A 14,788-nucleotide genomic window follows, 5' to 3' on the forward strand; every position below is an offset into this window, starting at 1 on the left:
GCCCTGGCATTGCCCAGGTGGCCCCGCCCCCATCCCCGGGGTCTCCCCTCCCCCCCCCCGAGGCCGCAGCTGGTTTTATTCGGGGGGGGGGGGGCTGGGCAGCCCCCCCCGGGGGCGGGGCCGTCGTGCCTCATTAAACCTCATTAATATGCAAATGAGGCTGCTGCCGCCGGCGGGTGACAAACGACCCCGGATGGGGGAGGGGGAGGGGACACAACCGCCCCTCCCCCACTTGGGGGTCCCTGAGCCTCAGCTGGGGGGGGGGGAGGGGCCCCTCAGAGCCCCCCTGGCCCCTCCCCCACCCTCAGAGCCCCCCCCCCCCCCCCCCGGCCCCTCCCCCCCCCCCCCCCGGGAATTCCCAGATTTTGGGGGGTGGGGGAGGGGCAGAGCGCTTTTATTTTGGGGGGAGGGAGGAACCCCCCAAAAATGGGGGGGGCATAAAAAATGGGGGGCGGGGCTATCAAAGGGGGCGGGGCTATAAAAGGGGAGGGGCTATCAAAAGGGGAGGGGCTATAAAAAGGGGGAGGGGGTACAAACAGGGGGAGGGGGAGGGGATCTGGGGGGGGTCCCGGGTTGGGGGGAGGGTCCTCGATGTGGGGGAGGGGCGTTAATGAGGAGGGGGCGTTTGGGGGAGGGGCTTGGTTCGGGGGGTCCTTGGGGGGTCTCTCAGAATTGGGGGGGGTCTCTCAGATTTGGGGGGGTCTCTCAGAATTGGGGGGGGTCTCTCAGAATTGGGGGGGTCTCTCAGAATTGGGGGGGTCTCTCAGAATTGGGGGGGGGTCTCTCAGAATTGGGGGGGGTCTCTCAGATTTGGGGGGGGTCTCTCAGATTTGGGGGGGGTCTCTCAGAATTGGGGGGGTCTCTCAGATTTGGGGGGGTCTCAGAATTGGGGGGGGTCTCTCAGATTTGGGGGGGGGTCTCTCAGAATTGGGGGGGGTCTCTCAGATTTGGGGGGGTCTCAGAATTGGGGGGGGTCTCAGAATTGGGGGGGGTCTCAGATTTGGGGGGGTCTCTCAGAATTGGGGGGGTCCCAGAATTGGGGGGGGTCTCTCAGAATTGGGGGGGGTCTCAGATTTGGGGGGGGTCTCTCAGAATTGGGGGGGGGTCTCTCAGATTTGGGGGGGGTCTCCTCTTTGTGGGAGGGGTCTCCTCATGGGGGGGGTCACCCCGGGGGGGTTTCCTCTTTTGGGGGGGCCTCTGAGCCGGGGGTGTCACCTTGGGGGGGGGTCACCTGTCCTGGGGGTGCCACCTTGGGGGGTGTCACACCGGGGGGTGTCACACTGGGGGGTGTCACCTGTCCTGGGGGTGTCACCTGGTCTGGGGGTGCCACCTCGGGGGGTGTCACCTCAGGGGGTGTCACCTGGTCTGGGGGTGTCACCTGGTCTGGGGGGGTCACCTGGTCTGGGGGTGTCACACCGGGTGGTGTCACCTGGTCTGGGGGTGTCACCTCAGGGGGTGTCACCTGTCCTGGGGGTGTCACCTGTCCTGGGTGGGGTCTCTGTTCTGGGGGTGTCACCTCGGGGGGTGTCACACCGGGGGGTGTCACCTTGGGGGGGGTCACACTGGGGGGTGTCACCTGGTCTGGGGGTGTCACCTTGGGAGGTGTCACACCGGGGGGTGTCACCTGTCCTGAGGGTGTCACCTGTTCTGGGTGGGGTCTCTGTTCTGGGGGTGTCACCTCGGGGGATGTCACCTCAGGGGGTGTCACCTGTCCTGGGGATGTCACCTTGGGGCGTGTCCCCACTTCTGGAGGTGTCCCCAGCTCGGGGGGTGTCACTTTGGGGGGTGTCACATTGGGGGGTGTCACCTCGGGGGGTGTGCCCACCTCTGGGGGTGTCACCTTGGGGGGTGTCCCCAGCTCGGGGGTTGTCACTTTGGGGGGTGTCACATTGGGGGGTGTCACCTCGGGGGGTGTCCCCACCTCTGGGGGTGTCACCTTGGGGAGGGTCCCCAGCCCCGGTGGTGTCCCCACCTCTGGGGGTGTCACCTCGGGGGGTGTCCCCATCTCGGGGGGTGTCCCCTCGGGGGGTGTCCCCCTCTCGGGGGGTGTCCCCAGCCCCGGGGGGGTCCCCTGGGTGCCGCCCCCCCCCCGCCAGCCCCCGCAGCAGCCCCAGCACCGCCCCCCGGCCCAGGTGCGGCCGCTTGGTGCCGCGGGGGAGGCGGCGACACGACGACACGTCCAGGTGCGACAGGTGGGGACAGGCCAGCAGCGGGCTGGGGACAGCGACAGCAGGGCCCCCTCAGTGTCACCTGAGTGTCACCTGTCCCCCCCAAGTGTCCCCTGTGCCCCCCCGGGAATGTGGGGACAGCTGGGGACAGCGACACCACGGTGCTCTCAGTGCCACCTGAGTGTCACCAGACCCCCCCCCCCACAGTGTCCCCAATGTCCCCTGCATGTCCCCAGTCCCCCCAGTGTCCCCAGTGTCACACCTGAGCTTGCGGGGGTCCCCAGTGTCCCCAAGTCCCTTCCATCCCCAGTTTCCCCAGTGTCCCCAATGTCCCCAATGCCCCTGCTGTCCCCATGTCCCCAGTGTCCCCAGTGTCTCCAATGTCCCTAACCCCCTCAATGTCCCCAATGTCCCCAGTGTCCCCAATGTTCCCATGTCCCTGCTGTCCCCATGTCCCCAGTCTCCCTGATGTCCCCAATGTCCCCAAGTCCCTTCCATCCCCAGTTTTCCCAGTGTCACCAATGTCCCCATGTCCCCAATGTCCCCAACGCCCCTGCTGTCCCCATGTCCCCAATGTCCCCAGTGTCCCCAATGTCCCTAACCTCCTCAATGTCCCCAAGGTCCCCGATGTCCCCAATCCCCCCCGATGTCCCCAATCCCCCCAATGTCCCCAGTCCCCCCAATGTCCCCAATCCCCCCGATGTCCCCAATGTCCCCAATCCCCCCACTGTCCCCAATGTCACACCTCAGCTCGCGGGCTGTCACGGGGGTCCCCATGTCCCCAATCCCCCCAGTGTCCCCGATGTCCCCATGTCCCCAATCCCCCCGATGTCCCCAATTCCCCCAATCCCCCCGATGTCCCCAGTGTCCCCGCTGTCCCCAATGTCGCACCTGAGCTCGCGGGCTGTCACGGGGGTCCCCATGTCCCCAATCCCCCCAATGTCCCCAATCCCCCCCAATGTCCCCAATGTCCCCAATCCCCCCCGATGTCCCCAATTCCCCCAATCCCCCCGATGTCCCCAGTGTCCCCAGTATCCCCGCTGTCCCCAGTGTCACACCTGAGCTTGTGGGCTGTCACGGGAGTCCTCAGTGTCCCCAATCCCCCCAATCCCCCCAATGTCCCCAGTTCCCCCAATGTCCCCCCAGTGTCCCCGCTGTCCCCAGTCCCCCCAATGTCCCCAATCCCCCGATGTCCCTGCTGTCCCCAGTCCCCCCGCTGTCCCTGCTGTCCCCAGTGTCGCACCTGAGCTCGCGGGCTGTCACGGGGGTCCCCATGTCCTCAATCCCCTCAATCCCCCCGATGTCCCTGCTGTCCCCAATCCCCCCAATGTCCCCAATCTCCCCAATGTCCCCAGTGTCCCCCCGCTGTCCCCGCTGTCCCCAGTGTCCCCAGTGTCGTGGGCTGTCACGGGGTTCCCCATGTCCCCAATCCCCCCGATGTCCCCAATTCCCCCAATCCCCCCGATGTCCCCGCTGTCCCCAGTGTCCCCGCTGTCCCCAGTGTCACACCTGAGCTTGTGGGCTGTCACGGGAGTCCTCAGTGTCCCCAATCCCCCCGATGCCCCCGCTGTCCCCAATCCCCCCGCTGTCCCCGCTGTCCCCGCTGTCCCCAGTGTCGCACCTGAGCTCGCGGGCTGTCACGGGGGTCCCCAATCCCCCCAATGTCCTCAATGTCCCCGATGTCCCCAATCCCCCCGATCCTCCCACTGTCCCCAATCCCCCCAGTGTCCCCGCTGTCCCTGCTGTCCCCAGTGTCGCACCTGAGCTCACGGGCTGTCACGGGGGTCCCCAATCCCCCCAATGTCCCCGCTGTCCCCAATCTCCCCAATTCCCCCACTGTCCCCAGTGTCCCCAATCCCCCCAGTGTCCCCAGTGTCACACCTAAGCTCGCGGGCTGTCACGGGGGTCCCCATGTCCCCAATCCCCCCAATGTCCCCAATCCCCCCGATGTCCCCGATTCTCCCAATCCCCTCGATGTCCCCAGTGTCCCCGCTGTCCCCAATGTCACACCTGAGCTCGTGGGCTGTCATGGGGGTCCCCATGTCCCCAATCCCCCAATGTCCCCAATCCCCCCGATGTCCCCAGTGTCCCCGCTGTCCCCACTGTCCCCTGCTGTCCCCAATGTCGCACCTGAGCTCGTGGGCTGTCACGGGGGTCTCCATGCCCCAATCCCCCCAATGTCCTCAATCCCCCCGATCCTCCCACTGTCCCCAATCCCGCCAGTGTCCCCGCTGACCCCAGTGTCCCCGCTGTCCCCAGTGTCGCACCTGAGCTCGCGGGCTGTCACGGGGGTCCCGGCCAGCCTGAGGACTCTCAGGGGGTCGCGGGGCCCGAACTGGGCCAGGGCCGCCCCCAGGTCGGGGTCGCGGCGCCCGCTCAGGTCCAGCTCCAGCAGCGTCCGGTGCCAGCGGCGTGTCACCTCCCGCCAGGACACGGCCCCCGAGCGCGGGGACAGCGAGGGACAGCCCGGGGACACCGGCAGCGACAGCCGCTCCAGGGCTGGGGACAGCGACAGGGTGACAGAGGGGACAGAGTGACAGTGGGGACAGCGAGGGACAGCCCGGGGACACGGGCAGCGACAGCCGCTCCAGGGCTGGGGACAGCGACAGGGTGACAGTGGGGACAGGGTGACAGTGGGGACAGCGAGGGACAGCCCGGGGACACGGGCAGCGACAGCCGCTCCAGGGCTGGGGACAGCGACAGGGTGACAGTGGGGACAGGGTGACAGTGGGGACAGCGAGGGACAGCCCGGGGACACGGGCAGCGACAGCCGCTCCAGGGCTGGGGACAGCGACAGGGTGACAGTGGGGACAGGGTGACAGTGGGGACAGCGAGGGACAGCCCGGGGACACGGGCAGCGACAGCCGCTCCAGGGCTGGGGACAGCGACAGGGTGACAGTGGGGACAGAGTGACAGAGGGGACAGAATGACAGAGGCGACAGGGCACAGAGGGACAATGGGGACAGAGTGACAATGGGGACAGAGTGACAGTGGGGGACAGCCCAGGGACACCGGCAGCGACAGCCGCTCCAGGGCTGGGGACAGCGGGGACAGGGTGACAGTGGGGACAGCCCGGGGACACGGGCAGCGACAGCCGCTCCAGGGCTGGGGACAGAGGGCACAGGGTGACAATGGGGACAGCGAGGGACAGCTCGGGGACACCGGCAGTGACAATGGGGACAGAGTGACAGAGCCACCGACAGGGGACAGAGTGACAGTGGGGACAGCCCGGGGACACGGACAGGGACAGGCGCTCCACGGCTGGGGACATGGACAGGGACAGGGTGACAGAGGGGACAGCCCGGGGACAGAGGGGACAGAGGGTGACAGTGGGGACAGAGTGACAATGGGGACAGGGTGACAATGGGGACAGCCCAGGGACACCGGCAGCGACAGCCGCTCCAGGGCTGGGGACAGCGAAGGGACAGGGTGACAGTGGGGACAGAGTGACAGTGGGTGACAGCGAGGGACAGCCCGGGGACACCGAGTGACAGTGGGGACAGGGTGACAACGGGACAGGAGACACGGAGTGACAATGGGGACAGCAGAGGGGGACACCGGCAGGGACAGGCGCTCCAGGGCTGGGGACAGAGGGGCAGAGTGACAGTGGGGACAGAGTGACAGTGGGGACACGGTGACAGTGGGGACAGGGTGACAATGGGGACAGAGTGGGACAGAGTGACAGTGGGGACAGGGGACAGAGGGTGACAGTGGTACAGAGGGTGACAGTGGGACAGAGGGTGACAGTGGGACAGGGACACGGAGTGGCAGCAGCACGGGGGACTCGTCACGACAGCTCGCGACACCCCCCCCCACCGCCATGACCCAGCCCGGTCCCCACAGGTGTGTCCCTGTCCCCAGGTGTGTCCCAGGTGTGTCCCTGTCCCCAGGTGTGCCCCATGTCCCCAGGTGTGTCCCTGTCCCCAGGGGTATCCCAGGTGTGTCCCAATGTCCCCCCAGGTGTCCCCTCAAGAGTGTCCCCATGTCCCCAGGTGTGTCCCTGTCCCCATGTGTGTCCTCATGTCCCCAGGTGTGTCCCTATGTCCCCAGGTGTCCCAAGGTGTGTCCCCAGGTGTGTCCCCAGGTGTGTCCCTATGTCCCCAGGTGTCCCAAGGTGTGTCCCCAGGTGTGTCCTCATCCCCCAGGTGTGTCTCAGGTGTGTTCTCATGTCCCCAGGTGTGTTGCAGGTGTGTCCCCATCCCCCAGGTGTGTCCCCAAGTGTGCCCCAGGTGTCCCCATGTCCCCAGGTGTGTCCCCAGGTGTATCCCTGTCCCCAGGTGTGCCCCAGGTGTGTCCTCATCCCCCAGGTGTCCCCAGGTGTGTCCCCAGGTGTCCCCCTGTCCCCAGGTGTGTCCCCAGGTGTGTCCCCAGGTGTGTCCCCCTGTCTCCAGGTGTGTCCCCAGGTGTCCCCAGGTGTGCCCCAGGTGTGTCCCCAGGTGTGTCCCCCTGTCCCCAGGTGTGTCCCCAGGTGTGCTCACCTGTGCAGGGCAGCTCCAGCAGCCCCCGGGGGCTCACCTGGCCGCCCCTCACCTCCAGCCCCCTCAGGTGTGTCCCCAGGTGTGTCCCCAGGTGTGTCCCCAGGTGTATCCCTGTCCCCAGGTGTGTCCCAGCTGTCCCCAGGTGTCCCCAGGTGTGTCCCCAGGTGTGTCCCAGGTGTCCCCATGTCCCCAGGTGTGTCCCCCTGTCCCCAGGTGTGTCCCCAGGTGTGTCCCTGTCCCCAGGTATGTCCCCAGGTGTGTCCCCAGGTGTGTCCCAGGTGTCCCCATGTCCCCAGGTGTCCCCAGGTGTGTCCCCAGGGGTGTCCCCCTGTCCCCAGGTGTGTCCCCAGGTGTGTCCCTGTCCCCAGGTATGTCCCCAGCTGTGTCCCCAGGTGTGCCCCTGGTGTCCCCAGGTATGTCCCCAGGTGTGTCCCCAGGTGTGTCCCCAGGTGTGCTCACCTGTGCAGGGCAGCTCCAGCAGCCCCCGGGGGCTCACCTGGCCGCCCCTCACCTCCAGCCCCCTCAGGTGTGTCCCCAGGTGTGTCCCCAGGTGTGTCCCCAGGTGTATCCCTGTCCCCAGGTGTGTCCCAGCTGTCCCCAGGTGTCCCCAGGTGTGTCCCCAGGTGTGTCCCAGGTGTCCCCATGTCCCCAGGTGTGTCCCCCTGTCCCCAGGTGTGTCCCCAGGTGTGTCCCTGTCCCCAGGTATGTCCCCAGGTGTGTCCCCAGGTGTGTCCCAGGTGTCCCCATGTCCCCAGGTGTCCCCAGGTGTGTCCCCAGGGGTGTCCCCCTGTCCCCAGGTGTGTCCCCAGGTGTGTCCCTGTCCCCAGGTATGTCCCCAGCTGTGTCCCCAGGTGTGCCCCTGGTGTCCCCAGGTATGTCCCCAGGTGTGTCCCCAGGTGTGTCCCCAGGTGTGCTCACCTGTGCAGGGCAGCTCCAGCAGCCCCCGGGGGCTCACCTGGCCGCCCCTCACCTCCAGCCCCCTCAGGTGTGTCCCAGGTGTGTCCTCATTCCCAAGGTGTCCCCAGGTGTGTCTCAGGTGTATCCCTGTCCCCAGGTGTGTCCCAGGTGTGTCCCCATGTCCCCAGGTGTGTCCCAGGTGTCCCAAGGTGTGTCCCCAGGTGTGCCCCCAGGTGTGTCCCAGGTGTGCCCCAGGTGTGTCCCTGTCCCCAGGTGTGTCCCAGCTGTCCCCAGGTGTGCCCCAGGTGTGTCCTCATCCCCCAGGTGTGTCCCCAGGTGTGTCTCAGGTGTGTTCTCATGTCCCCAGCTGTGACCCCAGGTGTCCCCAAGTGTGTCCCCAAGTGTGCCCCATGTCCCCAGGTGTGTCTCAGGTGTGTCCCTGTCCCCAGGTGTGTCCTAGGTGTGTCCTCATCCCCCAGGTGTGCCCCCATGTCCCCAGGTGTGTCCCCAGGTGTTTCTCAGGTGTGTCCCTGTCCCCAGGTGTGTCCCCAGGTGTGTCCCAGGTGTGTCCTCATTCCCAAGGTGTCCCCAGGTGTGTCCCCCTGTCCCCAGGTGTGTCTCAGGTGTGTCCCCAGGTGTGTCCCCAGGTGTGTCCCCAGGTGTGCTCACCTGTGCAGGGCAGCTCCAGCAGCCCCCGGGGGCTCACCTGGCCGCCCCTCACCTCCAGCCCCCTCAGGTGTGTCCCCAGGTGTGTCCCCAGGTGTGTCCCCAGGTGTATCCCTGTCCCCAGGTGTGTCCCAGCTGTCCCCAGGTGTCCCCAGGTGTGTCCCCAGGTGTGTCCCAGGTGTCCCCATGTCCCCAGGTGTGTCCCCCTGTCCCCAGGTGTGTCCCCAGGTGTGTCCCTGTCCCCAGGTATGTCCCCAGGTGTGTCCCCAGGTGTGTCCCAGGTGTCCCCATGTCCCCAGGTGTCCCCAGGTGTGTCCCCAGGGGTGTCCCCCTGTCCCCAGGTGTGTCCCCAGGTGTGTCCCTGTCCCCAGGTATGTCCCCAGCTGTGTCCCCAGGTGTGCCCCTGGTGTCCCCAGGTATGTCCCCAGGTGTGTCCCCAGGTGTGTCCCCAGGTGTGCTCACCTGTGCAGGGCAGCTCCAGCAGCCCCCGGGGGCTCACCTGGCCGCCCCTCACCTCCAGCCCCCTCAGGTGTGTCCCAGGTGTGTCCTCATTCCCAAGGTGTCCCCAGGTGTGTCTCAGGTGTATCCCTGTCCCCAGGTGTGTCCCAGGTGTGTCCCCATGTCCCCAGGTGTGTCCCAGGTGTCCCAAGGTGTGTCCCCAGGTGTGCCCCCAGGTGTGTCCCAGGTGTGCCCCAGGTGTGTCCCTGTCCCCAGGTGTGTCCCAGCTGTCCCCAGGTGTGCCCCAGGTGTGTCCTCATCCCCCAGGTGTGTCCCCAGGTGTGTCTCAGGTGTGTTCTCATGTCCCCAGCTGTGACCCCAGGTGTCCCCAAGTGTGTCCCCAAGTGTGCCCCATGTCCCCAGGTGTGTCTCAGGTGTGTCCCTGTCCCCAGGTGTGTCCTAGGTGTGTCCTCATCCCCCAGGTGTGCCCCCATGTCCCCAGGTGTGTCCCCAGGTGTTTCTCAGGTGTGTCCCTGTCCCCAGGTGTGTCCCCAGGTGTGTCCCAGGTGTGTCCTCATTCCCAAGGTGTCCCCAGGTGTGTCCCCCTGTCCCCAGGTGTGTCTCAGGTGTGTCCCCAGGTGTGTCCCCAGGTGTGTCCCCAGGTGTGCTCACCTGCGCAGGGCAGCTCCAGCAGCCCCCGGGGGCTCACCTGGCCGCCCCTCACCTCCAGCCCCCTCAGGTGTGTCCCAGGTGTGTCCCCAGGTGTGTCCCCAGGTGTGTCCCAGGTGTCCCTAGGTGTGTCCCCAGGTGTGCCCCCAGGTGTGTCCCAGGTGTGCCCCAGGTGTGTCCCTGTCCCCAGATGTGTCCTCATCCCCCAGGTGTGTCCCCAGGTGTCCCCCTGTCCCCAGGTGTGTCCCCAGGTATGTCCCCAGGTGTGTCCCCAGGTGTGTCCCCAGGTGTGTCCCCCTGTCCCCAGGTGTGTCCCAGGTGTGTCCCAGGTGTGCCCCAGGTGTGTCCCCAGGTGTCCCCCCTGTCCCCAGGTGTGCCCCCATGTCCCAGGTGTGCTCACCTGTGCAGGGCAGCTCCAGCAGCCCCCGGGGGCTCACCTGGCCGCCCCTCACCTCCAGCCCCCTCAGGCCGGGGGTCCCGCGCAGGAGGCGCCGCAGGAGCCCCTCCCCCACCCCCTGCCCCACCCCCAGCCCCTCCCCCAGCCCCAGGTGGAGGAGCCGCGGGAACGAGGGGGGAGGGGCGGCACAGGTGAGGGGGGAGGGGCAGCGCTGGGGCTCCCACACGGCCCCGCCCAGCCGGAGCACCTGGGGGGGAGGGGCACAGGTGAGGGGTGGGGGAGGGGCACAGGTGAGAGGGGAGGGGCACCTGGGGGGGGGAGGGGCACAGGTGAGGGGTGGGGAGGGGCACAGGTGAGAGGGGGAGGGGCACCTGGGGGGGGAGGGGCACCCAGGAGTGGGGGAGGGGCACAGGTGAGGGGGGAGGGGCACCCGGGGGGGAGGGGCAGAGGTGAGGGGGGAGGGGCACAGGTGAGTGGGGAGGGGCACCTGTTGGGGAGGGGCACAGGTGAGAGGGGAGGGGCACCCAGGAGTGGGGGAGGGGCACAGGTGAGGGGGGAGGGGCACCCAGGAGTGGGGGAGGGGCACAGGTGAGAGGGGAGGGGCACAGGTGAGTGGGGGAGGGGCACCCAGGAGTGGGGGAGGGGCACCCAGGAGTGGGGGAGGGGCACAGGTGAGGGGGGAGGGGCACCCAGGAGTGGGGGAGGGGCACAGGTGAGAGGGGAGGGGCACAGGTGAGTGGGGGGAGGGGCACAGGTGAGTTAGGAGGGGCACCCGGGGGGGAGGGGCACAGGTGAGTGAGGAGGGGCACCTGGGGGGGGAGGGGCACAGGTGAGAGGGGAGGGGCACCCGGGGTGGGGGAGGGGCACAGGTGAGGGGGGAGGGGCAGCGCTGGGGCTCCCACACGGCCCCGCCCAGCTGGAGCACCTGGGGGGGAGGGGCACAGGTGAGGGGTGGGGGAGGGGCACAGGTGAATGGGGGAGGGGCACAGGTGAGAGGGGCTGGGGCACAGGTGAGAGGGGGAGGGGCACCCGGGGTGGGGGAGGGGCACCCAGGAGTGGGGGAGGGGCACAGGTGAGGGGGGAGGGGCACCCAGGAGTGGGGGAGGGGCACAGGTGAATGGGGAGGGGCACCTGGGGGGGGAGGGGCACCCAGGAGTGGGGGAGGGGCACAGGTGAGAGGGGAGGGGCACAGGTGAGTGGGGAGGGGGCACCCAGGAGTGGGGGAGGGGCACAGGTGAGAGGGGAGGGGCAGATGTGGGGGAGGGGCTCCCACAGGGCCCCACCCAGCCGGATCACCTGGGGGGGGAGGGGCACAGGTGGGGGGGAGGGGCACAGGTGAGGGGAGGGGCTCCCAGTTGTGGGGGAGGGGCACCTGTGGGTGAGGGGTCACTAAAAGAGGGTGGGGGAGGGGCACCTGTGGATTTCGGGGGGGTCCCGGTGTGACTCGGGGCTGCCCAGGTGAGTTTTGGGGTTCCCAGGTGAGTTTTTGGGGTGCCCAGGTGAACTTTGGGGTGCCCAGGTGGATTTTGGGGTTCCCAAGTGAGTTTTTGAGGGTTTTTTTTGGGGTTTTTGGGGTTCCCAGGTGGATTTTGGGGCGCCCAGGTGAGTTTCAGGGTTCCCAGGTGGATTTTGGGGCTCCCAGGTGGATTTTTGGGGTTTTTTGGGGGGTTTTTGAGTTTCCCAGGTGGATTTTTGGGGGGCTTTGGGGTGCCCAGGTGGATTTTGGGGGTTCCTGTGGGGGTTTCTGGGGTTCCCAGGTGAAATTTGGGGTGCCCAGGTGGATTTTGGGGTTCCCAGGTGAGTTTTGGGGTGCCCAGGTGAATTTATGGGTTTTTTTGTGGGGTTTTTGGGGTTCCCAGGTGGATTTTGGGGTGCTCAGGTGAGTTTTAGGGTGATTTTTGGGGTTCCCATGTGAATTTTTGGGGAGTTTTGGGGAGCCCAGGTGAGTTTTTGGGGTGCCCAGGTGGATTTTGGGGTTCCTAGGTGAGTTTTGGGGTTCCTAGGTGAGTTTAGGGGTGCCCAGGTGAGTTTAGGGGTGCCCAGGTGAGTTTTTGAGGGTTTTTTGGGGTTTTTGGGGTTCCCAGGTGGATTTTGGGGTTCCCAGGTGGATTTTGGGGTGCTCAGGTGAGTTTTGGGGTGATTTTTGGGGTTCCCATGTGAATTTTTGGGGAGTTTTGGGGTGCCCAGGTGAGTTTTTGATGGTTTTTGGGGGATTTTTGGGGTACCCAGGTGGATTTTGGGGCTCCCAGGTGAGTTTTGGGGTTCCCAGGTGAGTTTTTTGGGGTGATTTTGGGGTTTTTGGGGTACCTGGAGCAGGGGCAGGGCCGCCTGCAGCCGCTCCAGGGGCAGCGGGAGGGGGGGGGCCGGGGACCCCCCGGGCTCTGCTCCAGCTCCAGCACCCGGAGCCGGGGACAGAGCCCGGCCTGGAGGGGGAAATGCGGGTCAGGGGGCTTGGGGGGGTCTGGGGGGGTTTGGGGGAGAATTTGGGGGGGATTTGGGGGGAGTTTGGGGGTTTTGGGGGGGTTTGGGGGGATTTTGGGGGGATTTTGGGGGTTTTGGGTGGGTTTGGGGGATTTGGGGGGATTTGTGGGAATTTTGGGGGGATTTGGGGGAAATTTGGGGGGGATTTGGGGGGGTTTGGGGGTGATTTTGGGGGGATTTTGGGGGATTTGGGGGGATTTGGGGGAATTTTGGGGGGATTTTGGGGGGATTTTGGGGGGATTTTGGGGAAATTTGGGGGGATTTAGGGGGATTTGGGGATTTTGGGGAAAATTTGGGGGAGATTTGGGGGGATTTGGGGGGGTTTGGGGGGGGTTTGGGGGGGTTTGGGGGGTGATTTGGGGGGATTTTGGTGGGTTTTGGGGGGTTTTAGGGAACTTGACAGGATTTGGGGGGATTTTAGGGGTGATTTTGGGGGGATTTGGGGGGGTTTGGGGGATTTTGGGGGGATTTTGGGGGGGATTTTTGGGGGGATTTGGGGGAATTTTGGGGGGGATTTTGGGGGGATTTGGGGGAATTTTGGGGTGATTTTGGGGGGTTTGGGGGGTTTGGGGGAATTTTGGGGGGGTTTGGGGAACTTGAGGGGATTTGGGGGGATTTTGGGGCGGTTTTGGGGGGATTTGGGGTGATTTTAGGGGGGTTTGGGGGAATTTGGGGAGATTTTGGGGTGATTTTTGTTGATTTTTGGGTGATTTTTGGGTTATTTTGGGTGATTTTGGTTGATTTGGGATATTTTTCGTTGTTTTTTGGGGTGATTTTGGGGTGTTTTGGGGTTATTTTGGATGATTTTAGGATGTTTTGGGTGATTTTGGGGTATTTTGGGTGACTTTGGGTTATTTCGGCGTGATTTTGGGGTGATTTTGGGATGTTTTGAGGTGATTTTGGGGTATTTTTGGGAGATTTTGAGTGAGTTTTGGGTGATTTTTTAGTTATTCTTGGCTATTTTGGTTGATTTTGGGGTGATTTTTGGGTGATTTTGTGGTGGTTTTGTGTGATTTTTGGGGCATTTTAGGGTATTTTTGGGTGATTTTCAGATGTTTTGGGGTGGTTTGGGGTGATTTTTCGTATTTTGGTTGATTTTTGAATGATTTTGGGGTGTTTTGGGTGATTTTGGGTTGGTTTTTGTGTGTTTCGGGTGATTTTGGCGTCATTTTGGGCTATTTTGGGTGATTTTAGGGTATTTTAGGGTATTTTGGGTGATTTTGGGGTATTTTGGGCTTATTTTGGGTGTTTTGGGATGATTTTTGGGGTATTTTGGGTGATTTTAGGGTATTTTAGAGTATTTTGAGGTGATTTTGGGGTATTTTGGGTGATTTGGGTTATTTGGGGTTATTTTGGGGCGATTTTGGGATGTTTTAGGGTGATTTTGGGGTATTTCGGGTGGTTTTGGGGTGATTTGGGGTGACTTTGGGTGATTTTGGGGTGATTTTGGGGTATTTTGGGTGATTTTGGGTGATTTTAGGGTGATTTGGGATGTTTTGGGGTGATTTTGGGGTTATTTTGGGTGATTTTGGGGTATTTTGGGTGATTTTGGGGTGATTTTCGGGTGATTTTGGGGTGATTTTTGGGTGATTTTGGGTGATTTTGGGTGATTGATTTTGGGGTGATTTTGGGTGATTTTGGGGTGATTTTCGGGTGATTTTGGGGTGATTTTTGGGTGATTTTGGGTGATTGATTTTGGGGTGATTTTGGGGTATTTTGGGGTATTTTTGGGTGATTTTGGCTGATTTTGGTGTGATTTTGGGTGATTTTGGGGTGATTTTGGGTGATTGATTTTGGGGTGATTTTGGGGTGATTTTGGGTTCCCGCCGCACTCACGGCCAGGGCGGGCAGCACGGGCCGCAGGCGGGGACAGGTGAGGTGCAGGTGCTGCAGGGGGGGAGGGGCGGCCAGGAACCCCCCGAGCGCCGACGGCTCCACCTGAGGGACCCCAAACCCCGGCAGGTGTCACCGGGACCCCCCAGGTGTCCCCAAACCCCCCCAGGTGTCACCGGGACCCCCCAGGTGTCCCCCAGGTGTCCCCAAACCCCCCCAGGTGTCACCCATTAAAACCCCCCAGGTGTCCCCCAACTCCACCCCCCAGGTGTCCCCAAACACTCTCAGGTGTCACCGGCACCCCCCAGGTGTCACCGGGACCTCCAGGTGTCACCGGGACCCCCCAGGTGTCCCCCCAGGTGTCCCCAAACCCCCCCAGGTGTCACCAGGACCCCCAGGTGTCACCGGGACCCCTCAGGTGTCACCGGGACCCCCCAGGTGTCCCCAAATCCCCCCAGGTGTCACCAAACCCCCCCCAGGTGTCACCAAAACCCCCCCAGGTGTCACCAGGACCCCCCAGGTGTCACCAAACCCCCCCAGGTGTCACCGGGACCCCCCCAGGTGTCACCAAAACCCCCGCCCCAGGTGTCACCAAACCCCCCCAGGTGTCACCGGGACCCCCCCCAGGTGTCACCAAACCCCCCCCAGGTGTCCCCAAACCCCCCCCAGGTGTCACTAAAACCAGCTCAGGTGTCCCCCAGGTGTCACCAACCCCCCTCCCCCCCCAGGGGCCACCAACCCCCCCCAGGTGTCCCCAGAAC

The 14,788-nt window shown here is 64.5% G+C and overlaps 1 protein-coding gene across 1 annotated transcript; it reads right to left on the reverse strand.

The window, feature by feature from the left end:
- Window positions 1-1,103: 1,103 nt before the first annotated feature.
- On the reverse strand, window positions 1,104-14,258 carry FBXL6 (F-box and leucine rich repeat protein 6). The gene is made up of 6 exons (XM_059849413.1): window positions 14,255-14,258; window positions 14,031-14,132; window positions 12,021-12,136; window positions 9,717-9,960; window positions 4,436-4,667; window positions 1,104-2,214 (listed from the first exon to the last, which is right to left on the reverse strand). Exons 1-6 carry the CDS (start codon window positions 14,256-14,258, stop codon window positions 1,695-1,697), a joined length of 1,218 nt encoding a protein of 405 aa, XP_059705396.1. The 3' UTR covers window positions 1,104-1,694.
- Window positions 14,259-14,788: the final 530 nt, after the last annotated feature.

Source organism: Haemorhous mexicanus, chromosome 1, assembly GCF_027477595.1.
Source record: "Haemorhous mexicanus isolate bHaeMex1 chromosome 1, bHaeMex1.pri, whole genome shotgun sequence".
Classification (NCBI taxonomy): domain Eukaryota; kingdom Metazoa; phylum Chordata; class Aves; order Passeriformes; family Fringillidae; genus Haemorhous; species Haemorhous mexicanus.